Source organism: Lampris incognitus, chromosome 4 (genome assembly GCF_029633865.1).
Source record: "Lampris incognitus isolate fLamInc1 chromosome 4, fLamInc1.hap2, whole genome shotgun sequence".
NCBI lineage: Eukaryota > Metazoa > Chordata > Actinopteri > Lampriformes > Lampridae > Lampris > Lampris incognitus.
Window position 1 is genome coordinate 29906891 of NC_079214.1, and position 27732 is coordinate 29934622.

The 27732-nt window shown below is 43.0% G+C and overlaps 1 protein-coding gene across 1 annotated transcript in view; it reads left to right on the forward strand.

Moving 5' to 3' along the window:
- The first annotated feature begins 1250 nt into the window (after nt 1–1250).
- Nucleotides 1251–27732, forward strand: part of ahctf1 (AT hook containing transcription factor 1) — a 127666-nt gene continuing 101184 nt past the window's right edge. The window contains exons 1-6 of the mRNA XM_056278844.1: nt 1251–1434; nt 6381–6507; nt 6699–6849; nt 14734–14836; nt 23702–23882; nt 24123–24330. Of these exons, the coding sequence (XP_056134819.1) occupies nt 6387–6507; nt 6699–6849; nt 14734–14836; nt 23702–23882; nt 24123–24330 (764 nt within the window). The 5' untranslated portion in view covers nt 1251–1434; nt 6381–6386. The remainder of the gene's footprint in view (nt 1435–6380; nt 6508–6698; nt 6850–14733; nt 14837–23701; nt 23883–24122; nt 24331–27732) is intronic.

Consider the following 27732-nt stretch of genomic DNA (forward strand, 5'->3'; position numbering starts at 1 on the left):
TGGGTATTTAAACTCCGCTACTCTGACACCATGTAATGATCTGTGCCCTCTGGCTATGTTAACTTATAACATTAATGAAGCAAGGACGACTTCTCTCGTGCTGGGTGTTTATTCATCGACCGGATTCCGACTGACGTTGTTACGTACATCACGTGACTTTGTTGTGGCGCTACGGAAAGCCGTAAGGGACATTAGCAAATCAAATATTACTAGCAAATATTACATATACTTTGTCATTTTCGAACATGTAACAAATAATCTGATGTATATGGAGAGTTGTTCGCTGAGTTTGATGCGGATTTGTTGATCACTTAAGATTATTGGCAATGGATTATCTATGTTATATCGTGCTTATTTACATGTTCGAAATAAATCATCATTCATTCATACTTAGTTTTCCTGGGAGATAATTACACACAATAAGGGGGTATTTTGTTATTCCAGGTGAAGGTACAGCTTCATTTAGTCAGTATAAATTCATGTAACATAACCCTAGTAGACTACACCATCTTCCACACTTAGGAATTTAGCTCATAGAGACGCAATACTAAATACACTATAAATAGTGCATAAAAAGGGGTTACATGCAATAAATAAATAAAAATAAATCGCCATGACAACCCATCTAGTTTTTTTTAACCGTTCTGCCGTTCCGTCGCGCTGTTTGTGGGTTTTCTCGTCTGTTTTGCCAGCTGCGTTTACCATCTCATAGAGGATGGGCGTATTTAATCGCCCAATATACAAAATGTACTTTAGTAACTTTTTGTACGTGTACTTTAATACGTAGCCCAAAATTTGTCAAACTTGTTTGGATAATTCTACCGTCATTGTATATTTACGACGCTGTTAACTCATGTATTAACTTCGGTCCAATCTACGCAAATATGTGTCTAGCAAAAAAACTAAGAACAATATAACGTAGTCTTAACTGCACCTAATAGAGTTGAAAATTGCAGATTCCATCATTTCACCAACTATGCCACTGTACCACATTTATGTGGTATTTGGACACGAAATCAACTGACGCACATCGCAAATGCTCTCGTAACTAATTGAACATAAAATCGTTGTTGTTTTTTTCCCCTCAGGCATGGCTGTATCATTGGATGTGACGAGGAATATGATCAAGTTGCTGGATGAGACGCAGGGCCTCGCGTTGTTTCAGAAAGACGCCCTGACGTTAGCGGGACTTTGGAAACTACGTGCCTTGGGTCCGCACCGATTCATCCCCACCGCGGAAATGGTTCTCGCACTGGAAGAGCCCCGGCCCGAAAATACTTTCTGAGTTTGTTAATCAACGCAAAGTCCCGGGACGCCTTTGCATTTGACTTGTGCATCGAGGCGGATTAGATTATGACAGAGGAGAGAAGGATATTAAAGAATCACAAAGGAGAACATATTGGCTTTAATACAGCTGTCAACATCTCTAGACAGGTAACGTAATTTGCTAGCTGCACATTGCAGTACGTCAGCTAGCCCTAGTGGGTAATAAGCTAATGTAACGGTGCTAACTTGGAAGTGTCCAAACAAATTTACCGTTTCAGGTTTGAGTGGTCGTGAAGACACGCAATTATATATGTATTTTAATGATAGAAACTACCTGTAGATGCTAGTCAATGGAGTCGCACCAAACTCCTAGCAACCCTTAAAGTTGGCTAATGCTAGCTACTAGCCACCCTCGCAGCGAACGTAACGACGTTTATTCGGAAACAACCGTACCTCAGTCTGCTACCAGTTAGCTAATTCCTCAAATAACAAGCAATTTTACATGTCTGTAAGATTCTTGCTTGACCCAGCAACACCAAACTAAGCGTCTGTATAGCTCCGATATTTTGCGCAAGTAACTTTAAAATTGCTCCAGGACATAGCCTGTACCATCATAATCCTGCGTGACCTTGCATGCCAATTTCAAGTAAACAATTTTCCAGTCTAACTGCCCCTTATCTATTCAGTTAATACAGTTCGTACTCTGTGTGTCGTCGAATTAATGCTAGTAAACAGATGTAGTAGTTTATCACTGGTGTTAATATCGCCAATTAACGGATTACGATGCGCAAACTTTTGTTTACGCTAACGTATGCTGTCAATGGGTGCTAGCCAATGTGTGCTACAGACGGCTAATGGGGAGCTAATAGCAGCCAGCTGGTCAGCCAGTTCTCTAATGGTGCACACTATCGCCCTCGCTTTTTACATTTAGAGCATTTCTGACCCGAATATCACCAGGCCGTGTGAAAAGATTATATCGTGATTTATCATACACCAATGAATGGAAGCAGCATCCATGTGACAGCGAGACAGTCTGGAAGGAGGACTAGGATTTTACGACGTTGGCTAACTCACTTGCGAGTTCGAATGCCTGTTTCTGATAGAGTAGCGTTAGCTAATTCAACGTAGTCCACCGTAATCAGAGTAATCCACTCGTTTATTGAGTGGGAAGACGTCACTGTCAGCATGTCCAGATCCACATGACATGTGGTTACCTAGTGGCAAGGATTGCGCGGGAGCTCGCTTGAATCTGATGTTTTTTCCCCGGTTTGTTGCAGAGGGCAGTGTTGAGTCTCCAAACCTCACCAGGAAAGTCAAAACCCTATTGAGTAGGCTTTGAACTAGGGCTGTTGTTTCATATTGTGCTCTATCGTTATTTCGCAGAAAACACTGTTTACGACAATATTTTCATCATTTGGAGTCTGTCCATCTTTTGCGTGGATCGTAACTACTGTAGTTGTCAACTGCACCGCTCTCTCTCTGCTCTGCTGAGCTCCTGTGTGGAGAGGCTGAGCCCCGCCCGCGGTGAAGGAGAGGAGACGAGAAACTAACGTGACCATAAATGACAGCAAAACGCATTAGCGACGGTTTATTTTTGTTGTTTACGTACTCGTTTCAATTCAGCTTCGTTTGATAGTTTCCACTACGTTTTGCTGTCATTTAAGGTCTTGCTACTCTGCTCTGCTCTCATCTCGGAGGTTCAGCGAGGCCGAGGCTGCCCCTCCACACACACACACACACACACACATACATACACGCACATACATACACGCAGCGTGTGCCGGCGGGGGGGCATGGACCGTTCATTCATTCATTATCCAAACCACTTATCCTTACTCAGGGTCGCGGGGATGCTGGAGCCTATCCCAGCAGTCATTGGGGGGCAGGCGGGGCGACACCCTGGACAGGCCGCCAGACCATCACAGGCCAACACACACATTCACACCTAGGAACAGTTTAGTGGTATGGATCAGTAACTATTCATTCAATTTAGAGAAAATGTGTTATATGGTGATATGTATCGTTATTGGGATATGAAATTACCTATATCAGGATATGAGGTTTTGTTCATGTCCCACAGCCCTACTGTGAACAAGCCTTTCCATCATACACCATGCTGACTGAGATGCTGTTAGCTTGTAGAACTAGTGCAATTACAGGTTCGAGTTGTAGCACAAACAAGTCTCATAGATCAAGGTGCGATCTTCATGTATGAATTACAACAATACCCAGGCTGTTTGAGTTAAAATCTGAAGAGGCAATATTAACTGCCAACTCTTTCCTGAACCTTTAAACTGGACACACAGAGATGTGCAGTGCATTACAGTGATTAGTTTGTTGCTGGGAGGAGGTTATGATCACACCTAACCTTTAAGTGTAATATTGGGCTCATTGGTGAGTTTCCTAAAATTACTAAAGAGAAAAAGATTGCCATGAGCAGAACTTTTTTCTTTGTGTCATTTGTGTAGTCTCAGTTTTGGCTTCCACAACATTAAATCCATCTGACGTACTGCAGCTGTTATGTTAGGCTTGACATGCTGCGCAAACTGCTGACAGTTGGGGCTACAACAGAACTGAAAGCCCTCTGTTGTATAGTCAGTCAGTACAGCAGTAAAAGCTGTGAGAGATCTTTTAAGATAGAGCAGAGGATTTGTTAGTATGTTAAGGCCTTTGCACACCAAGTCCGTATTTTTCATAAATACGACGTCACGTTGTGTCAATCATTTTTACACACCGACTCAGAAAGTTTTTTCCGTCAAAGTTTTTGGAACAGGTTTGATTTTCTGCGTTTTTTCGCATCCGTTAAAAGCGGATGAGAGTTATCTACCACTTACAGCCACCGTACATACAAACATCATCATCTGAGAAACTTATTTACTTCATCTCCCAGCACAAAGCACTTTATGACAAAGAAAGCAAAGAATATAGAAATGTGGAATTTAAAGACAGACTGTGGCAGGTGATTGCAGAACAGCTTGGAATTGGGGATGGTAGGTACTGATCACAAAACAAACATCTCTCTGGTAAAGGAAAACTGTAAGATGCATTGTTGATTCTAAATGTGACTAGCAGTACAAACAATAATTTCAAATGACAGGGAGTCACTTGATTAACCTAGAGTAGGTTAGAGTATTAGAAACCCTGCTACGCTTAGTTTTTCCAACAGCCAACTGACATCACGATACGTCACTTGACGGCCAGAAAAAAAATCTCGTTTTCACTGCCACTCCAGAGATGCAGAGATTCTCGGGAAGAGCTGCAGCTGTTTTTCGTGTGCCACCCTTGTTAAAGATAGATAAGGTTTCTATTTAAGATATGCTGCTTGCTTTCGAAAAACTAACATGAACAAAAATGCAGCATTAATACATCGTCTTGAGCCTCCATACTATACAGTGCATCCGGAAAGTATTCACACCCCTTCATTTTCCCCCACATTTTGTTATGTTACAGCCTTATTCCAAAATGGATTAAATTCCTTTTTTTTCTCATCAATCTACACACAATACCCCATAATGACAAAGTGAAAAAGGTTTTGTAGAAATTTTTGCAAATTTATTAAAAATAAAAAACAGCATGTACTTAAGTATTCACACCCTTTGTTATGACACTCAAAATTGAGCTCAGGTTCATCCTGTTTCCACTGATAATCCTTGAGATGTTTCTATATCTTGATTGGAGTCCACCTGTAGTAAATTCAATTGATTGGACATGATTTGGAAAGGCACACACCTGTCTATATAAGGTCCCACTGTTGACAGTGCATGTCAGAGCAGAAACTAAGCCATGAAGTCAAAGGAATTGTCTGTGGACCTCCGAGACAGGATTGTATCGAGGCACAGATCTGGGGAAGGGTACAAAAAAAATTCTACAGCTTTGAAGGTCTCGAAGAGCACAGTGGTCTCCATCAGTTGTAAATGGAAGAAGTTTGGATCCACCAGGACTCTTCCTAGAGCTAGCCGCCCAGCCAAACTGAGCAATCGGGGGAGAAGGGCCTTGGTCAGGGAGGTGACCAAGAACCCGATGGTCACTCTGACAGAGCTCCAGCATTCCTCTGTGGAGATGGGAGAACCTTCCAGAAAGACAACCATCTCTGCAGCACTCCACCAATCAGGCCTTTATGGTAGAGTGGCCAGACGGAAGCCTCTGCTCAGTAAAAGGCACATGACAGCCCGCTTGGATTTTGCCAGAAAGCACCTAAAGGACTCTCAGACCATGAGAAACAAGTTTCTCTGGTCTGATGAAACCAAGATGGAACTCTTTGGCCTGAATGCCAAACGTCACGTCTGGAGGAAACCAGGCACCTTTCATCACCTTGCTAATACCATCCCTATAGTGAAGCATGGTGGTGGCAGCATCATGCTGTGGGGATGTTCTTCAGCGGCAGGAACTGGGAGACTAGTCAGGATCGAGGGAAAGATGAATGGAGCGAAGTACAGAGAGATCCTTGATGAAAACCTGCTCCAGAGCGCTCAGGACCTCAGACTGGGGCGAAGGTTTACCTTTCAACACGACAACGACCCTAAGTACACAGCCAAGACAACGAAGGAGGTTTTTTTGTTTGTTTGGTTTTTTTTTTTACAGAATGTCTGACAACAGAAGTGTACAGAAATGCAGAAGTTGACATGTCATGTGGCAGAGCAAAGTACAGAATAGATTAATACATTTGCTTTGCTTTCATTTAAGTTACGTGGACGTGGTTTTGATTCATGAATTGGGTTTGTGCACTGCTTCTGAGTGTAGCTTTTTTTGCAGGCTAAGACTAGCAAGTTGATCTTTAGAGTAGGCTAATTGTCTAATTAGAGACTTTTCGTATGACTGTTTTCACCTATATTTTTTGTGCTTCAAAAAAAAAAGAAAAAATCAAATTTAAGTTGGCTTGTTGAGGCATCTGCTGTTAGTTTCTTTCTATTATGTGTATTAAGTGCAGTAACGCATTTCACTGCCCATTGTTTGATATTTTGCTCATAAATGTGTGTGCGTAAATGTCATGCTAAATACCAGCAACCGCAATAAAATTAGTAACCAACCTTTACTTTTTGTTTTATTCTGTTTTTCTCTTCCTCTTGGTGATCACTTGCTGTTTATAACATGCGTTCCTTTGTTATTATTTGCAGTGAAAGATGCATGACTTGACTGCCCAGGTCACTAGCAGCTTTCTACCTTTCCCAGGGGTGACCATAGATGCCCTGGGGGAAGATGAGATCACTCTGGAATCTGTGCTACATGGGAAGTTCACCATTGGTAAGCATACATTTACTGATCCAGGGCAGGCCAAAATAATGATTTCATTAATTAGGCAGACCAAATGTTAAACTCAGCCTACAAACTACTGATACCATGTTTGCTTATGAGAAAGGTACGAAAATTAGAAATTCATAGCTTAACCTACTGATGCTCATCTTGCATCCTAATATGCTAATGTGTGTGTGTAGGTCGAAGTGGCCTGGCCTGGTTGGCCTGTGGCCCCCAGCTGGAGGTGGTCCATGCAGTAACAGGAGAGCGGCTGTCTGCTTATTGCTTCAGTGGAGGAGGGGAGCACCCACCCAGCATCCTCGCAGCCAGGGATTTTAGCTGGCTTAAGAGGTCTGTACCTTTTGAAAAGTTAACAATCTACGGGCCTTAAAGGTCCATACACATACTGTGCAGTTTTGCTTGCTGTAAGGCCATCTCAGAAAAAATTTCCCTGATGTCGCCAAATTGTTCCGTTGTGAACGACAGTTGGCTGTCTTGGTTCGTTCAGTGTGACGTGGTTAAGGACAGCCAATGGAGTGCCGAACCACAGAGTCATAGGATCTGATGAAGTTATAGCGATGTCAAGATTATTTGGGCCATGATGGTGTAGTGTGACAGGGGAAACAATGATAAAAGCTTTGGCTATAACACCATCCTGGTGAGTGACTAATGGGAGCATGGTAGAAAATTATGACTAGTAATTGTGATTAACTGGGTATATAGCTGCCTATTGTAAACAAAAGGAACACACTACTTGATCCTCTCTAGCTTTCTTGTGTGTGTGTGTGTGTGTGTGTGTGTGTGTGTGTGTGTGTGTGTGTGTGTGTGTGTGTGTGTGTTGCTGTTGCGGGATCAATGGAAGTTATTTGCTAGTCTGAAATACATGTTTGCAGACAGTTTCATGAAAAATATGTGGCGATATTACTGTACCTTAACCTCACTGTAGAATTATTTTCTCTTTGAGTTTCTTGAGAACGAATTTCCCTTCACTAATACGTATATGTGTAACCCCTTCTTCACTGGCGGGCAACGCCAAGCACATTTGAACAAGACAACATCCTAATGCTACCAGTTACTAAAGTGTTACAAGCAAATCCAATGGCGCAACAGGATCCTGAGTTCTCAGCGGTGGAATGTTGAGCTGGCCGAACCTCCTGTGCACTAGTAGGCTAGTGCCACTAATGACAATAATAGTGATAAATGATAATAGAAATAATTAACCAGGATATTTATCAGTGTAGTAGCGCGGTGCCTCCACTGAGAAAATACTACACTTACCTAAGGCTAGTGAATGGTGTATCTTCCCAGAATTTAAACAAACCTGTGGTTAAGGCAGATCGTGTAACCCTGCTGTGTACTGAAGTACCGTACACGCTTATTACCAGCACTCCAAAAGTAAATGAGCTGCCAATACACCCGAAATATAATTAATAATAATAGGATTTATTGGATAATAATGAGAGAGAGAGAGAGAGTGTGAGAGAGAGAGGGAGAGAGAGAGAAAAAAAACAGAGTACCACACGAGTGTGGTACTGTTGATCAACTAAACATTAATTAAAATTTCACAGGGTGTGACAACCATTCACAATACACAGAAAGAAAGTAACAAAAGAATACAAAATACCCAGCTCTTTCTGTTGGGGCCCGTTGGTGCACATTAAACCAGTTCTCTAAGCGCAGGGCAAGGCAGACACCCTACGATGCCCAGGCGAAGAGACAAAAGTGCGTGGGTGTGTGTGTATAAGTGCTCTGTCCACGTTACTCACGACCCAACGCTTCCACGACCGGGAGGCTGTGTGTAGTTCAGAGGATGGTCGGCGCTGTGCTTGCTGTCGGCTCCCCGGCAGGGCCTTCAATGGTCGGCGCTGTGCTTGCCGTCGGCTCCCCGGGAGGGCCTCCGATGGTCGGCGCTGTGCTTGCCGTCGGCTCTCCGGCAGGGCCTCCGATGGTCGGCGCTGTGCTTGCCATCGGCTCCCCGGCAGGGCCTCCGTCCGCAAGATGACCACAGGTCGCAACGTTCCGAAAAACCCCGGCGAAGACAATGGTCCTCCGGTGGGGAACGAAGCAATTCGACCCGAAACAAACCCCACCAGCAAGCACACGACCGTGGGCCAATCGCAACCCTCGGGTCCTCAAATGCGGGCCAGTACACGGCTGTGTACAAAGTCTCCGCGAAACGGGCACTCAAACGGGGCCGCAGAGAGAGAGAGAAAAAAAATGGGACCTCTCTCCTTGGAGTCCTGCTGAATCTCCAAGCTCCCTCCTTTTCGCGAGGAGATCGACCGTTGCGACCCCGCGATTTCGCGGGCAGAACACTCCACATCATATCATTGGCCGATAACAAAAATACAAATACAAATACATCCCATTGGTCCACATGTTTGGAAACCACACCCACACAGGAAATGTTTAAGACACAAAGCATGCTGGTAAATGAAGTACCAAAGATTTTTAGATTTTAAAGGTCCTTACACTCTCCCCCCACCAAATAAACAGCATGCCCCCATGCTGAGTCACACAGGCATTAAGAGAAGAAAGAACCCAATAAACAAACAAAAAAAACTCACCCACCAACCCCACCAAATAAATAACATGTCCTGCCCATACCAGGTCACATACTTACTAAAGTGAAGAAGGAAGAAAGGAAAAGAACATAAAGAAATTGCCAAAACAACAAACATAGTCTAGCAGTCAGAAACTAGCTATGGGTGCAATGGCAGGAGTGCATGGCATAAGCACAGGTGTGGGTGCGCATGTGTTGCAACAGGAATGTGGGCTACACCACCAGGCATGAAGCTACACTGGCGCTATGTGTGATGCGACTACATGGTTCGTAACCTGGACTCCTAACTCTCCATACACTAACCTATCAGGAGGTTTCCTCGTCCGTTGAGACCTTCGTACTGCAGGTAAGGACTCTGAAGAAACTACATCAGAGGCATTTGGAAGGGGAGCATCAGAACTACAGTGCTGGTTAACAGGTTCTTCAACCTCCACTATACCGTGTGAGCCGACAGTAGGTTCCATCTCTTCGGGAACACTAACCCTCTCGCTAGGTGAATGCACTGGACTAAAACCTCTACCCTCAATGGAGACACAAGGCGCTGCGGAGTCTAACTCCATCACAGGCTGCACATCCTGGATATTTACACACAGAGGAGCGTTTTGCACTGCATCCTCAGCATAACAGCCACACTCAGACTCGGAATCGCTATTTGAGAAAATGAACCGTTTCTGAGTCACAGCAGTCGAAACTTCAGGTCCAACGACCCTACGCTTATCCTTAGCTCTTCTACGCCTGACAGCTCTAGGGCTGGGAGCAGGTGTTGTGTCAGCCACAGAACCCAATCTTACCTCCTGTCCCCTACAAGAAGCAAACAACTTTCTCACTACCTGAGTGTTTGTGCCAACCAAAATAGCTATCCCCTGTTTGGTCTGAGGGTCAGGACACAAAAGAGCTAGGGTGTCAACCACCTGAGGCACTCCAGTAACAGCCCCAGTAAACTCAAGCCTGAGAGACAAGTAGCCATCATATGGGTATTTGTGAGAGCTCAAACCCCATATTTCAAGATTTTCCACTGGCTGCAGTGGCAAATGTTTCAAATACGCCTCATAAAAGCTGCGATACAAGATAGTGACCTGGGAACCACTATCAAGAAGAGCTTTGGCATAAATCCCCTCTATCAGCACAGGCATCTCAGTAGAGGACCCCACTAAGCCAGCCGGCAGGGGTGACTGGCTTACTTTAATTTGAGGTAAGCATTGGGTGGAACGGATTTTGTGTGATGGAGCTCGACGCCGTTCCATCACTTAGCTCTGCTGACGTTTCCCTGTGGCAGTGACCCTTTTGATCAGCTTCCGATTCACAGTCTGAGGTTCTCAGAACGCGTACACTCTCGCTTGGTGTGACCATCCTCCCCACACTTATAGCAAAAGATGCCAGGCAAAGCAGATGAAGCAGCAGACGTGGGAAAGGTCGAGGAATCAACCCTCGGGGAAACCAATGCAGTCTGCAGGGCTGGCATTTCAGGAGTCAGGGTAGCAGCACTCAAAACCCTACTCACTAAAGCTGTCAGCCCTTGACTTCATTCCTTAAACTATCCACCTCACATGCCACCGGATTCACAGCCACCTGGGGAACAGCAACAGCAGCAGTCACACGTGCACGAGGAACCGCAGCGGCAGTAACAGAAAGCTTAGTGTTTTCTCTCACACTTACCCAATGCTCCTCTTCTCGGATTTCCCGCTTCAGCTGAGAGAAAGTAGGTGGATCTTGCAAAGTATGCATCATTCGCACACGTAAAGCCACCAAGTCAGTGGTAAGGGCACCCTTAAAGAGCTGCTCCATGCGTGCATGATTCAAGTCAGCAGGACCAATCCCTCCTCTCACAAGAACACGGTGGAGGAGTTTATCCAAGCGATAGAGGTAAGCAGACAGTCTCTCTCCATCTTCCTGGAATGTATGGCGAAACGATGCCACAAGATCTGCCCCACTCTCAGTGGACCCATACACAGTGTCAAGAGCAGTTAAATACTCTGTAGCCGTGGAAGAGGGATTACTGACCTTCAAGAACCTCACGATGTCCCCAGCAGGCCCACGCAAGCTTTCAACAATGCGTTGCCTCTTTGCAGCATCTGCACACTGCCATTCAGTGATCATCTGAGTAGCCTGTTCCATCCAGGAATCATATTCCTCCTCACCAGGGGGAACAGGTCGCAAACCTGAAAACAACCTCAGCTTCCTATAACTAGGTGCATCAGATGGGGCCTGATTGCAGCGGTCCACCAGCTTGCTTATGGCATTGACTAAATCCGTGCTGACATCAGGTGTAGGATGCTGGGTGCCCATGACAACAGCCTTAACATCACCCATTGACTTACCCTCCTGCTGTAACAATGCCAACAGCTTGGTCTCAGAAGCATCCCCTTCAGGGACAGGGTTAGCATACGGCAAACTACTCAGAGCATGAACATACCAGGGACCCGCTTCACCTACAATTCCCATCTCAGGGGGTAAAGAAACGGGTTCCAAAGCAGCAGAAGTTTCCACTAGAATGAACATGTGCCTACCTTGTCACTACAGTAACCACGTATCCGAGTGCGACCCAAAACTTTGACTGTATCAAGTACACAGCTCACAATATCATTTCTGACATTCAGTGGCACTTTGCTAAGCAAAATAGCATGAGACACATCCAAATTCTCCTCACGGCTCCACTCAACAGCCTGACTGAGCTCCATGCTAACTGTATTAAATCACAACAACAAACAACAATAAACAGTAAACTACCTACTAAAGTTAGTAAAACAGGAGTATCCCAGCTGTGCCTCCAAAATGTAACCCCCTCTTCACTGGCGGGCAACGCCAAGCACATTTGAACAAGACAACATCCTAATGCTACCAGTTACTAAAGTGTTAGAAGCAAATCCAGTGGCGCAACAGGATCCTGAGTTCTCAGCGGTGGAATGTTGAGCTGGCCGAGCCTCCTGTGCACTAGTAGGCTATTGCCACTAATGACAATAATAGTGATAAATGATAATAGAAATAATTAACCAGGATATTTATCAGTGTAGTAGCGCGGTGCCTCCACTGAGAAAATACTACACTTACCTAAGGCTAGTGAATGGTGTATCTTCCCAGAATTTAAACAAACCTGTGGTTAAGGCAGATCGTGTAACCCTGCTGTGTACTGAAGTACCGTACACGCTTATTACCAGCACTCCAAAAGTAAATGAGCTGCCAATACACCCGAAATATAATTAATAATAATAGGATTTATTGGATAATAATGAGAGAGAGAGTGTGAGAGAGAGAGAAAAAAAACAGAGTACCACACGAGTGTGGTACTGTTGATCAACTAAACATTAATTAAAATTTCACAGGGTGTGACAACCATTCACAATACACAGAAAGAAAGTATCAAAAGAATACAAAATACCCAGCTCTTTCTGTTGGGGCCCGTTGGTGCACATTAAACCAGTTCTCTAAGCGCAGGGCAAGGCAGACACCCTACGATGCCCAGGCGACGAGACAAAAGTGCGTGGGTGTGTGTGTATAAGTGCTCTGTCCACGTTACTCACGACCAAACGCTTCCACGACCGGGAGGCTGTGTGTAGTTCAGAGGATGGTCGGCGCTGTGCTTGCTGTCGGCTCCCCGGCAGGGCCTTCAATGGTCGGCGCTGTGCTTGCCGTCGGCTCCCCGGGACGGCCTCCGATGGTCGGCGCTGTGCTTGCCGTCGGCTCTCCGGCAGGGCCTCCGATGGTCGGCGCTGTGCTTGCCGTCGGCTCCCCGGCAGGGCCTCCGTCCGCAAGATGGCCACAGGTCGCAACGTTCCGAAAAACCCCGGCGAAGACAATGGTCCTCCGGTGGGGAACGAAGCAATTCGACCCGAAACAAACCCCACCAGCAAGCACACGACCGTGGGCCAATCGCAACCCTCAGGTCCTCAAATGCGGGCCAGTACACGGCTGTGTACAAAGTCTCCGCGAAACGGGCACTCAAACAGGGCCGCAGAGAGAGAGATAAAAAAAATGGGACCTCTCTCCTTGGAGTCCTGCTGAATCTCCAAGCTCCCTCCTTTTCGCGAGGAGATCGACCGTTGCGACCCCGCGATTTTGCAGGCAGAACGCTCCACATCATATCATTGGCCGATAACAAAAATTCAAATACAAATACATCCCATTGGTCCACATGTTTGGAAACCACACCCACACAGGAAATGTTTAAGACACAAAGCATGCTGGTAAATGAAGTACCAAAGATTTTTAGATTTTAAAGGTCCTTACATATGCATATACATATATCTGCATTTTGTTCCCATGAGACCTTGAATGTTAGGGTTAATACTCCTGTCTGTGCCCTTGACCAAGACATGGCAAGATGAACTGCAATTGGTCGCCAGGTGCTGCACGGCGGCTGTCCACTGCTCATAGCTACACAGCTAGGATGGGTTAAATGCAGAGCGTAATTTTCTTACGGGGATCAATAAAGTATCCCAAATTAAAAAAAAAAATTATCCCAACCTGGTCCTGTGATGGCTTGGTGGCCTGTCCAGGGTGTCTCCCTGCCTTTCGCCCAATGACTGCTGAGATAGGCCTGAGATAGGCTCCAGCATCCCCGCGACCTTGAGAGCAGGATAAATGGTTTGGATAATGAATGGATTATCCCAACCTGTTTGTTCATGTGGAGGCTGCAAGTGGAAGTGTCTTTCATCTGACAATCCATTATCTGCATACCGACTAAGGTCTGTCACGTGTCTGCTCAATGTCAATAGTCTCAAACGGCCCATGTCAAATCTTTTTGTAATACACGTGTAAATAAGTTAATCATTGTAAATCACATTTCGGTGGCCTTAAGCATACGAAATAGGTAGCGATTGTACAGAGAACGGCTGGTGTTCTTTTATAACAGGTGTCTGAAATTCAGATTTGACCAGAAATGTAAAATGCTTTTAGTTGCTGTTGCAGCTAGAAAAGCGCTATATAAAATGCAACTTGATTGATTGATTGATTGATTGATTGATCTGACGCTATCAGACCCCCCCCAAATTGTGTCTGACAGCTGTTCAGCCTGTCTTCACAGCTTATTGCTTAGCAAAGATCTCAAGGTGATTTTTTTTTTCATTAAAGAAGAGTAGCCTATAGGCTGTAATGTTAAAGTAGAATTAGATTTTCACATTAATGCTCATGCAAATTGGTAGTGTTAGAATCTTTTGCTGGCATTACTCGTTTGCAAGGACGGCAAATTACTTCATTTAGGTCCTTCGGCCTTCCGGTTGCATCTGGTTTAAAACCAAAATAATTCCAAATAGGGGGTTTTGTATTCTTTTTTGCAATGATTGCATTCGCTAAAAGTAGCCGACAGGTGCACGCAGGTGGGGGGCTATATCGTCAACCAGTAAGAAAATTTTTGATATATCATCCAACCCTAGTGTGAGACAGCCAAATCGTGCCATTTGTGGGGGCCTAAGTGCTCTGTTTGCAGTAGTTTGTTGATGATATACATGAAATCCACAAAAAGATTAAGAGAAAGTGGACGGATTGATGTCAAGCCAATTTACTGTGTATAGCGCAATATCATTAATGATGTGGGTATTTCACTTCCACTGATTAGTTTCTAAGTTTTTTGAAAGCTGCTTAAAGTGTAATTGTTAATGATGGCTTTATTGTTAACTGGAAATTATAAACAATAAAGCCATCATAATAAGTACAATGAATATGATTTCATTTAATAGATCTGGTTTGCTGGTGGGCTTGGAGGAAGCAGAGGGCAGCATGCTGTGTCTCTATGACTTGGGCCTCTCTCGTGTGATCAAAGCTGTGGTAATACCAGGCAGGGTAAGTTTACCAACTTCCAGTGTTTTCCATCTTGTTCTCTAACTGGGATGGGTTGTGGCATCAACTATGGATCATGTGCAAGAGCAATAGAATTTCAGAGGAATTCAAATCAAAAGATTAGAAATAGTTTATGCTAGGTCTAATCAAAATAGTTTTATGAATGCATTGTTGGGACTAACTGATTAGCTGCAAAAAACAATTATATTGGTAATAAGTAGTAAATTTGGACTGCTACAGTTATATTGATAACACAATTGAACAAATAGATGTTTAAAATTGGAGTAAAGGCCGCATGGGGAGTTAAGGAAGCATGTCTTTGTCTGTTAATGACGGAGAATTAGTGGGCGGGTATTCATGATTAGCAGGCAGGCCCACTAACTGCTATGATAGGCAAAAAACCGATGATTATAGTAAGATAAATAATAATAGATGATATTTATAGAGCACTGTAACAAGTATTGCAAAGTGCTTTTAATGACAATAATAAATCATGTTAGCATGATGGAGAGCAAATATTGAAATTGAAATAAGGAGCAAAAAAGCTAGTGGTCATAACAGTGGACGAAGAATAAAAACATGGAAATTATTTATATATTTATTTTGTTGGCCAATATTCAAACATTTTAAATTGAAAGAGTTTTTCAAGAAATGAAATGGAATTTGCTAGCCTGAGCTCCAAGGGAAGGACTTTCTGAAGGTGTTAGGCTCCTGCAGAAAAGGTCTGCTGACCTCTCATCTTGAATCTGGACAAGGGGACAGCAAGAAAAGTCCGACCTGAGGACCTCAGACTGCTTTTAGGCTTAGAAGATGATAACAGTTATGACATGTACCAGTGGTCAACCAATGTGTTTTTTTTTTTTTCTTCAGGGCCATTACTGATTATTCGTAATCAAGGAGTTAAATGGCCGATAACGGAGCTGATATTTATTTTCATTTATATGAACATTTTAGTGTTAAAATTTGCAATAACAAAAACTCCAACACATAGCTTTTCTCTAAATGAACATATCAATTGAATACTACGAGTATTTGAACCATTATTTAAAAATAAAGTCATGCAGCCCCCAGAAGATGCAAAAATCTGAATAAACTGAATGTAAACTTAAATTAAGATAAATTTGTAAATAAATAGCTTTCTAAAACATCAAAAATAAAAAAAAATAATGATTTTGGTCTAGTTTTGAGTTCAAACATGTTTACTAATGTCTGTGCTTCTGATCAGTTTTCAATCCATGCTAGGGTAAGTGGCTTGGATAATGGATGGATGGATGCTGTGTGTTTCAGTTGAGTTGCACAACTCTGCTCTCTCGCTGTATCCTTTTCCAAGCTGCAATAAACACAGCCATGTCAGAGACACAATGAGATAAAACATGCTTTACCTATGCATTAAGTAGGACAATTGCCAAGATCTTATTTTTTTAAAAGCCTTGATAAATTGCATTTGGCCTTCATTTTCTTTTCTTTTTTTCCCCTTTTTTATTTTCTTTTTTTTTTTATTATACAAACCCCAATTCCAATGAAGTTGGGGCATTGTGTAAAACGTGAATAAAAACAGAATACAATGATTTGCAAATCCTTTTCGACCTATATTCAATTGAATACACTACAAAGACAAGATATTTAATGTTCAAACTGATAAACTTTATTGTTTTTTGCAAATATTCACTCATTTTGAATTTGATGCCTACAATACGTTCCAAAAAAGCTGGGACGGGGCAACAAAAGACTGGGAAAGTTGAGGAATGCTCAAAAAACACCTGTTTGGAACAATCCACAGGTGAACAGGTTAATTGGAAACAGGTGAGTGTCATGATTGGGTATAAAAGGAGCATCCCCGGAAGGCTCAGTCGTTCACACGCAAGGATGGGGCAAGGTTCACCACTTTGTGAACAACTGCGAGAGCAAATAGTCCAACAGTTTAAGAACAACGTTTCTCAACGTACAATTGCAAGGAATTTAGGGATTTTATCATCTACAGTCCATAATATCGTCAAAAGATTCAGAGAATCTGGAGAAATCTCTGCACATAAGCGGCAAGGCTGAAAACCAACACTGAATGCCCATGACCTTCGATCCCTCAGGTGGCGCTACATTAAAAACCGACATCATTCTGTAAAGGGTATTACCACGTGGGCTGAGGAACACTTGGGAAAACCATCGTCAGTTAACACAGTTCGTCACTACATCTACAAGTGCAAGTTAAAACTCTACCATGCAAAGCGAAAGACATATATCAACAACACCCAGAAACGCCGCCGGCTTCTCTGGGCCCGAGCTTATCTGAGATGGACTGACGCAAAGTGGAAAAGTGTGCTGTGGTCTGGCGAGTCCACATTTCAAACTTTTTTTGGAAATCATGGACGTGGTGTCCTCCGGGCTGAAGAGGAAAAGGACCATCCAGATTGTTATTAGCGCAAAGTTCAAAAGCCAGCATCTGTGATGGTATGGGGGTGTGTTAGTGCCCATGGCATAGGTAACTTGCACATCTGTGAAGGCACCATTAATGCTGAAAGGTACTTACAGGTTTTGGAGCAACATATGCTGCCATCCAAGCGACGTCTTTTTCAGGGACATCCCTGCTTATTTCAGCAAGACAATGCCAAGCCACATTCTGCATGTGTTACAACAGTGTGGCTTCGTAGTAAAAGAGTGCGGGTACTGGACTGGCCTGCCTGCAGTCCAGACCTGTCTCCCATTGAAAATGTGTGGCGCATTATGAAGCACAAAATACGACAACGGAGACCCCAGACTGTTGAGTAACTGAAGTCGTACATCAAGCAAGAATGGGAAAGAATTCCACCTACAAAGCTTCAACAATTAGTGTCCTCAGTTCCCAAACGCTTATCGAGTGTTGTTAAAAGGAAAGGTGATGTAACACGGTGGTAAACATGCTCCTGGAACGCATTGCAGGCATCCAATTCAAAATGAGTGAATATTTGCAAAAAAACAAAGTTTATCAGTTTGAACATTAAATATCTTGTCTTTGTAGTGTATTCAGTTGAATATAGGTCGAAAAGGATTTGCAAATCATTGTATTCTGTTTTTATTTACGTTTTACACAACGTCCCAACTTCATTGGAATTGGGGTCTGTAGAACACAAAAATAGAACATGGGGTGTTTTTTTCCATTTGAGATAAAAGAAAAAAGGTAAAGAAAAAGTACAAAAACTATACTTTCATAAACAAATTTAAACAAAAGAAGGACGTTTTGGGGAAATATACAGTTTCCACTTCTCCCAAATTTCCTCAAATTTAGTTTCCTGAAGCCTCATGGAGAAGGTGATTCTTTCCAACACAAAAATGTCATAAATTATATCATACCAGTCCTCTATAGATGGGCTGTCTGGCTTAAGCCATTTCTTTGTAATTGCTTTTCTAGCAGCTACACTCAATATTCCAAATAAGTAACTTGTATTAATTTTTGGGTGTGTTGAATGTAATAGACCAGAGGAGTTCATCCCAATTAAAAACCATTTTTGTCCCAAATATATTCACAAATTCTATGTAAATCTTATGCCAAAAGGTGTTTGGCCTTCATTTTCTTAATCTCCAATATTTTGTGCATCGAAAGAGTGCATTTAACACTGTTCACCTGTAATATTGAAGAGTTTTCCAACAAAATTGCCATATCGTCATTGCATTTCAAATGGATGTGATTATGCAAAATTTTATGGATTGCACTTTTAAATGTTGTCATTTCCTGGTCTTAAAGTTTGCATTACAGTAAAGCAATACAATTTTTTGAACTTGGGCTGATTAACTGACTGAAGTGAACGATGAATTCCTCTACCTGCTTGGTCATCATATCCACATTACTAACAATAATTTCCCAAATCCCCAAAATACCGTCATACTGTCTATCGAGGTATTTAGTCAAAAATAGTAAGATGTTGGATTTTGTTAATATTGCCCAGTCTTATCCAGACCCAGTTTACTAACTACAAATTATCTCATGGCATTACTGCCCCATTTTACAGGCAGCATCTTTTATTAAACCTGAATATACAATGAGAGAATGTCATTGAAATTATCAAATGGGCACCTTCCTTGAGTGGCATTTCTCAAGTTAGACCACACCACCTGACAAAGGCTCAACAGTGCATTTCACCATTCTGGAACCACCCCTCTAAACCTACTGCAAGGGTAGTTCAACTAAAGCCTACAAGGAATAAAGCTTTCCAAACTACAATGTACTTGCTTGCACTAGTCAATATTCACATAGTTAAAGTGATCTTGACATAAAAATCTGAAAATTCCTATTGATAGACTGTGTTCTGAGTTGGAATGTGACAATGGAGAAATTCAGTGGCCAAAATAGCGCATCTGTGGCCACTCGAGAGATATCTGTGATTGATTGTAGATGGTGTCCAATGACAAATTGTGACGGTGGATACGTAGACACCAGTCAATTTGCATATCGGGTGTGTCCGTAGCGAGATGCTATAAAACCACGGCGAAGCCGTTCTTTCACCCTCTCCTGCTAGCTACTTAGCTTGAGTTTGCGCTATTTTGCTGAACGATCTTGCTACGACGTATCGCTATCTAGCTATCTATGTCCATCTATCTATCTAAATATCTATCATCTGTCTATCTAACAGTTATTTGTATCACCGAATTCTCCTCCTCGAAACTGTAATCCTCGCAGAGAATCTCCCTCTTGCTCACGCTATTTGACATTTTTTGTAAATAACAAGTGGCGAGCGGTACCTCGCCCCACCCACCCAGGAAGACAGTAGCCAATAGCTTTGAATTCATAAAACCACACCTATTTTCGGTTATGATTCAAACTCCCAATGTTAAAAAATGTGTTCAGAAAGGACATGTCAGTCTCTCTTTAAGTACTCATAAGAGCAGTAGTGTAGCACTGCAACTCTGGCACCAAAATGGGTAGTCATGGGGATTGTATCAGAAACTAGGGCTGAGCGATATGGCATAAAATTATGATCATGATATATAATTTGATAATGCTGCCAGTTTGAAGAGTATCCTGATAATGACTGAAGCCTGAGGAAACCAGACGGTTCATTAGTTAAATGTTAGAATATAGTTTATTAACATAAAAATAGAATAACATTACATTACAATAATAGAATAACATAATGTAAACATTTAACTGTGCAAACATGGTTTGGTTCCTGTCCGCTTGCCACCCAATGATTGCTGGAATAGGCTCCAGGATCCCCACGACCCTGAGAGCAGGATAAGCGGTTCAGTTAATGGATGGATGGAATATATATTGAATGTGTTCATTAACTTGGCAATGGCTAGATGCAGCCGATGACCGAAACACTGCAGGCGAGTCCAGTCTTTAAGTGAAACAGCCTTGACAATGTTAGTCCCATTGTCTGTTGTGATACACACCTGTCGGTCTTCGCTAAGGCCCCAAGATGCGAGTGCATCCTCCAGTCCCTGGCAGATTATTTCGGCAGTATGGTCCTCCGGAAAATATGCCGTCTGCAAGCGTTGGGTTTGAAGAGCCCACTCATCGTCAATGTAATGAATGGCTCAGATGTATGGCAGGACCACTGATCAGTGGTAGTGGCAAAGTAACTCACATCTTTTAGCTGAATTTCCAGCTTTGCACAGCACTCTTCGTAAAGATGAGACAGCAGTTTGGGTATTTTCTGCCTTGGAGTTTGTACCTGGAGTCCAGCACTTTTAATCAATTTCCTGAACCCATCTTTCCCCACTGTGCTCAGGAGCATCATGTCTTTAGCAATAAAGTAAGAAACTGTATTGTTATATCCATGCTCCTTTTTGATTGCTTTTCATATGGGGCAATGGCCGCAAAAGACAAAACCATTGATTGTTGTTTTGGTACAGCCCCGCTAGCGCTGTTTAACACTGTTAGCTTAGCCCCGCTAGCATTACCAACAGCAGAAGAACCACTAGGACATTTGACAAAACTTGTGGCTGGACTAACATGGGCTCGCATTTCCATACTCACAGTGTGGTTGCTGGGATGAAACCTTTTAACACTGGAACGACCGGGATTTCACTCCTACCTAAAATGACCATGGGCGGTCAAAATAACCGCCAGTTTTTAAACTTTATATTCTGTCAAGATAAATACCCAATTGACCTTTCACAAAGTCCCCCCCCCTTAGTTACTGTTGCTATGCCCATCAAGCTTTCCAGAAACATCCAGGAAGTAGCCAGGAAACCCCAAAACATGAAGGAAGAAATCAGCGCATTCCCAGGGAAAATAACTGATGTATTTGGAATAATTCATCCTTAATATCATCCCGTGAAAGGCAGAAGTGGTTACAGTGCAGGAGGAATACATTCAGAATATTAAAAGTAAAACTGACTTGCATGGACTCTGGGCTGCTGGCGTGCGACTATAATTGAGGGTAAAGCTTACCGGTCGCAATCAAAGAATGAGAAACCCCATCAACTAATTCTGAAACACATTGTAGACCAATTGTGCTCTTGCACTGTAGGGTAAGTTAAATATTTCAGCTATTATTGGTATATTTTTATTAATCCATTGTCAACATCACCATATTATAGTGTTGATTTTGGCCAAGGTTCCCCATGGCATTATTTTATCCAGGCTTTTTCAGGGGTTCTGTATGGGCTCCTGGGGGTCGCAGGGTGGCCAGGGACATGCCCCGGGACCGGGGGAACCGCCCCATGATTTTTTTTTTTTTTACCTTCGGACCAGAACCAGTATTTTCAACAAAATAAGGCAAACGAGATGCCTCTGTGGGTGGGATGACTTTCCGAACGGCCAGTCCCCCACCTGGAGCTCACAGAGGGGGAGGAACGTTTAAAATAGGCCGGATATGAGGAGGTCAGACTGGCCAGAGACCATCCCAGCCGACCCTCCCCGTGGGTCTTTATGCTCGTAAATGAAAGGTGGAACCTGGCTAACCTGTGACTGGCATAAAAAAGTTATGTTAGTGGGCTAGCTATCATTAGCTATCACTAAATTAGGTATCTCTGGCCACAGACTAAGCTGGTCACGTTCATCAGGTACATTAATAATGTTATTTTGTTAGTAATACGTTGATACTATGTCGATAATGGTAATAATCATTGTGTGGGTAAAGGTAACAGGAACAATACGTTAGCTATATTAGCTATCAATAATAGCTAGTAGCAAGCTTAGCTTGTAGCAGACAGGTATTTTTGTTGATTTTGGATGGATTAAGCTGGCCATGGAGTCTGCTTCTGCTATACTGCAAAATCCATTGCCGACATTGCGCCTCTTTCGTTCTGGGTTTCGGGAAGGGAAAGAAAATTACACCCCCTCCACACTTTTCAGTTATCTAGTATCTGATTTGCAGATCCCATAGGCACACCGTTTCAGCATTTTGCTGTCTGTTTGATAGCTTGACGGACCTCCCTCATATAGAAACCGTTGCTAAGATAGGATTGGACAAGCACCATTCTGGGGCAGTACTTTGCGAAAGGTCAATTGAGATATTAGTGCATTGCATATGTTAGTATGTCTGTTAGGAAACGAGTGATGCCAAAATTAATGTTTTAACAGCTATAATACTATTTTTAAACAATTTAAACTTCAGAGAGACTTGGTCAAACTTGGAAAAGCTGAAAATTGAAAAAGTGAATATTACCTGAAAAACAAAACGGAAAACTCATATTGCTAATCTAACAAACGTAACAAGGCCTATAAAACGTGGAATGTAAAAAAAAGAACTGAAAATAAATACTGAAACAGTCCCAAACAACGACCAAAACTTAAAAACTGCTAGAAAGACCATGGGTAGTCATTTTGACCGCCATGATTTTTAAACTCTATATTCTGTCAAGATAAATACCCAGTTGAGATATTAATGCATTACATATGTTAGTATGTCTGTTAAGAAAGTAACTGACACAAAAATTAAAAGTTTTAACAACTTTTAATACTATTTTTCAGACAATTTAAAATGGCCACTGTCCAACGCCTGTAAATACTGTTACGCCTCAGTGGTAGTCATGGTGCGTCTGAAACAACGTCTGTAACCAGACATGTTGGCAATAATCAAAAATCTAGTTTAGACTATTACTCTGGAGAACACTAGTTTTTTTTCTAGGACAGAGCAATGAACTTCGTGAAGGAAATGATGCAACCAAAACATGTCATAAATAGTGACATGACGCACACGATCGCGCAAATTACGAGATGGTCATGTTGACCGGTCGTGGTTGTTTTAGATAGATCTTATCGTAACTTTTATTTGTGTGCAATTGATCTAAAACTCATTTTAAGTGCAAATGTATGCAATTTTAGGAGAATTCAGGGAGCGGCGGGTCTGTATCTTTCTTTTATTTTTTCTCACAAAGTTTCAAAATAAACTTTGAAAATCCAAAACGGTCGTAATGACCGTCGATTTGTTGTTTCCCATCTTGATTGGTACCAACCGACGGCATATTTTGCAGACTGTCTTAACCTGCACTTCGTCGCTTTTGAGTTATCCAGCCCACTTCCATATTATTGGCGTTTTGTTACCTTTTTTTTTCAACAATTTCATCCGCTTTGATGGACTTCACCTTCACCGTCGCTTTTGTGCCCCTCTGTTCCACTCATTTTTTTCCTCTTTACCACTCTCACGTCCGCTTTTTTCACGGGTAGCTCAAACAAGGCTTAGTGGTAGGAAATGGGCGTGTATTTTGACCTGCAACCCCAAAACTGCAGACTGACTGGCTGTTGTCACGTTTATTTCTGATGTGTGACGGGCTGTTAGATCCATATTGAGTAAAAATGTTGAAAGTTTATCATTGTTATTGACATAAATTTTATCACGATGGCATATCAAGATCGTTTTATCGCCCAGCCCTATCAGAAACTGGACATTATTTATCTGTTGGTCCATATTTTTAATTTATTTTCCCTATTCCTTGTGTGTCACACAGATTACAGCCATTGAGCCCTTGGTGAGTTACGGTGGAGCCAGCACCTCCACCCAGCACCTCCACCAGAGCTTACGCTGGTTCTTTGGTATTGCAGCAGTAGTAACAGATCTCGGCCATGTTCTGCTGGTTGACCTATACCTTGATGATCTTTCCTGCAATCAGAGTGAACTAGAAGCTTCAGGTGAAGTGTGTGTGTGTGTGTGTGTGTGTGTGTGTGTGTGTGTGTGTGTGTGTGTGTGTGTGCGCGCGCGCGCGCGCGCGTCCTGATTTGGTTGCCTGTTTGCCCTACACTTCCCCTCTTTTTTTTTCTTTTTCTAATTTCTTGAAGGGGATGACCAGGGTAAAGGAGGCAAGGAACAGGTGGGAAAAATGCAACTTGACTTTATTCCTTGTCTATCTTTACCTGCACTTCTTATAATAGACCTGGAGGTGGTGACAAAGTCTCCTGCAGAGATCCCCAGACTTAGAGACGTTAGTAGCAGGCAGGGCAGGCATCTGTGTCTCCAGCTCAATGGCCCCAGTGGAACAGGTGTCACAGCCTTGCAGTACATCCCTCGGACCAATCAGCTGGCAGTGGGCTTCTCAGATGGATACCTGCAGCTATGGAACTTGAAGACGCTGAAGAAGGAGTGAGTCTTTGTATTTCTTTTTTTACTTCAGTATTTTCTTTGAGTGGCAGTGATGCACAGCAGCTGTTTCCAACCATATGCCATTGATTTTACTAATAAATGCCATGTCTAGGGTTGGGTACCATTCACAATTGAACCGTTACTAGTACCATTACCAAGAATTCAGTTAGGGTACCCAATGGTACCTTTTTTCGGTACTTAACTCTCTCTGTAATGACAGAAATTTAATTTCAGTTGTAGAAAATAAGTAAACAAGCATGAAATCATCCAGACGCATGACATGCCCACCAAGTGTGAAGTAGGGCTGTTGGAACGAATTTCTATATTCGAATATATTTCGAATATTAAAAATATTAATACTATTTGAATGCTAGAATTGCCATTTGAATGTGTAAATTTTTTTTTACATATATATAAATGTGTTGGCTAACATTAGTGAATCTTGCTGTTCTCGCCTGCCTACCCATGTGAAATGCTTTTGACGTGTCATGAAGAATAAAGTTTGAGTCTGAATCACAATATCATTAAACGCACGCAATACCATTAACGTCACTATCACAGAAATGGCAGAAAGAGAGGACACAATAGAGATCCACCACTCCTGACCATTTGAGAAGCGAGGTGTGGAAAATATTTGGATTTCGGTCAACAAATGGAAAAATCACAAATAGCGATATAGTAATCTGCAGAATATGCAAAATCCAAATGAAATACCACACTACAGCCAGCAAATTGAGGGCACACCTGTTAACGCTACACCCTGGTACGCTAGCAGCAGAGCTAACACAGTCTGAGAAACCACAGCTAAAGCAGGCAAGAATGACCTCCTTTTTGCCTCCCTCCTCATCGAGAGGTTTACCAGCTACCTGCCAAACAGTGATTACAGCGAAACTGACACGGTTTATCTGCAAAGATATGAGACCAATCAACATCTCGCAGGGGTCTGGATTTAAAGATTTCGTCCACGAGCTTGAGCCAAGGTACATGGTTCCTAGCCGTGTGACCATCTCCAACAGAGTTGTGAAACTGTACAATACCACTAAAGACAACATCAAAAACTACGATGGGCTACGTCATTCAAGTAGCCTATACCCACCGGTGCGTAAAGACGCACACAACTCATTCAACAAGTCAAGTCAAATCAATTTTACTTGTATAGCCCAATATCAGAAATTACAAATTTGTCTCAAGGGGCTTTACAGTAACACAACATGCTGTCTTTAGACCCTCGCATCGGATAAGGAACAACTCCCTAAAAGAAAACTCTTGGGTGTGTGTGACCATTAACTAAAGTTTCAAATTAACCAAACCGTAGCTATCTCCTAAATAGGAATTGTATGTCGTGTGCACAAATTAACCAAAATGTGCACGCACAAATTAACCAAAACATGGGAACGAATTGTATTGCGCACGAATTAACCAAAACATCTACTACTACTTTCGGCTGCTCCCGTTAGGGGTCGCCACAGCGGATCATCCGTTTCCATTTCTTCCTGTCTTCTGCGTCTTCCTCTGTCACACCAGCCACCTGCATGTCTTCCCTCACCACATCCATAAACCTCCTCTTTGGCCTTCCTCTTCTCCTCTTCCCTGGCAGCTCCATATTCAGCATCCTTCTCCCAATATACTCAGCATCTCTCCTCCACATATGTCCAAGCCATCTCAATCTTGCCTCTCTTGCTTTGTCTCCAAACCGTCCAACCTGAGCGGTCCCTCTAATATAATCGTTCCTAATCCTGTCCTTCTTCGTTACTCCCAGTGAAAATCTTAGCATCTTCAACTCTGCCACCTCCAGCTCCGCCTCCTGTCTTTTCGTCAGTGCCAATGTCTCCAAACCATATAACATAGCTGGTCTCACAACCATCTTGTAAACTTTCCCTTTAACTCTTGCTGGTACCCTTCTGTCGCAAATCACTCCTGACACACTTCTCCACCCACTCCACCCTGCCTGCACTCTCTTTTTCACCTCTCTACTGCACTCCCCGTTACTTTGGACGGTTGACCCCAAGTATTTAAACTCAAATGCCTTTGTCACCTCCACTCCTTGCATCCTGACCATTCCACTGTCCTCTCTCTCATTCACGCACAGGTATTCCGTCTTGCTCCTACTGACTTTCATTCCTCTTCTCTCCAGTGCATACCTCCACCTCTCCAGGCTCTCCTCAACCTGCACCCTACTCTCGCTACAGATCACAATGTCATCCACGAACATCATCGTCCATGGAGACTCCTGCCTGATCTTGTCCGTCAACCTTTCCATCACCATTGCAAACAAGAAAGGGCTCAGAGCCGATCCTTGATGTAATCCGACCTCCGACTTGAACCCATCTGTCATTCCAACCGCACACCTCACCATTGTCACACTTCCCTCATACGTATCCTGCACCACTCCTACATACTTCTCTGCAACTCCTGACTTCCTCATACAATACCACACCTCCTCTCTCGGCACTCTGTCATAAGCTTTCTCTAAATCTACAAAGACACAATGCAACTCTTTCTGGACTTCTCTATACTTCTCAATCAACATTCTCAAAGCAAACATCACATCTGTGGTGTTCTTTCGTGGCATGAAACCATACTGCTGCTCGCTGATCATCACCTCTCCTCTTAACCTATTTTCTATTACTCTTTCCCAAATCTTCATGCTGTGGCTGATCAACTTTATACCTCTGTAGTTGTTACAGTTCTGCACATCGCCCTTGTTCTTGAAAATCGGTACCAGTATGCTTGTTCTCCACTCCTCAGGCATCCTCTCACTTTCCAGGATTGTGTTAAACAATCTAGTTAAAAACTCCACTGCCATCTCTCCTAAACATCTCCATGCCTCCACAGGTATGTCATCAGGACCAACTGCCTTTCCACTCTTCATCCTCTTCATAGCTGCCCTCACTTCCTCCTTGTTAATCCACTGGAACTTCCTGATTCACTATCCCTACATCATCCAACCTTCTCTCTCTCTCATTTTCTTCATTCATCAGCCCCTCAAAGTATTCCTTCCACCTTCTTAGCACACTCTCCTCGCTTGTCAGCACATTCCATCTCTATCCTTGATCGCCCTAACCCACTGCACATCCTTTGCAGCTTGGTCTCTGTCTAGCCAATCGGTACAAGTCCTTTTCTCCTTCCTTAGTGTCTAACCTGTCATTCAACTCACCATACGCCTTTTCCTTTGCCTTTGCCACCACTCTCTTTGCTTTACGCTGCATCTCCTTGTACTCCTGTTTACTTTCTTCATCTCTCTTACTATCCCACTTCTTCTTTGCCAACCTTTTCCTCTGTATAATTTGCTGTACTTCCTCATTCCACCACCAAGTCTCCTTGTCTTCCTTCCTCTGTCCTGATGACACACCAAGTACCTTCCTAGCTGTCTCCCTCACTATTTCTGCAGTGGTTGTCCAG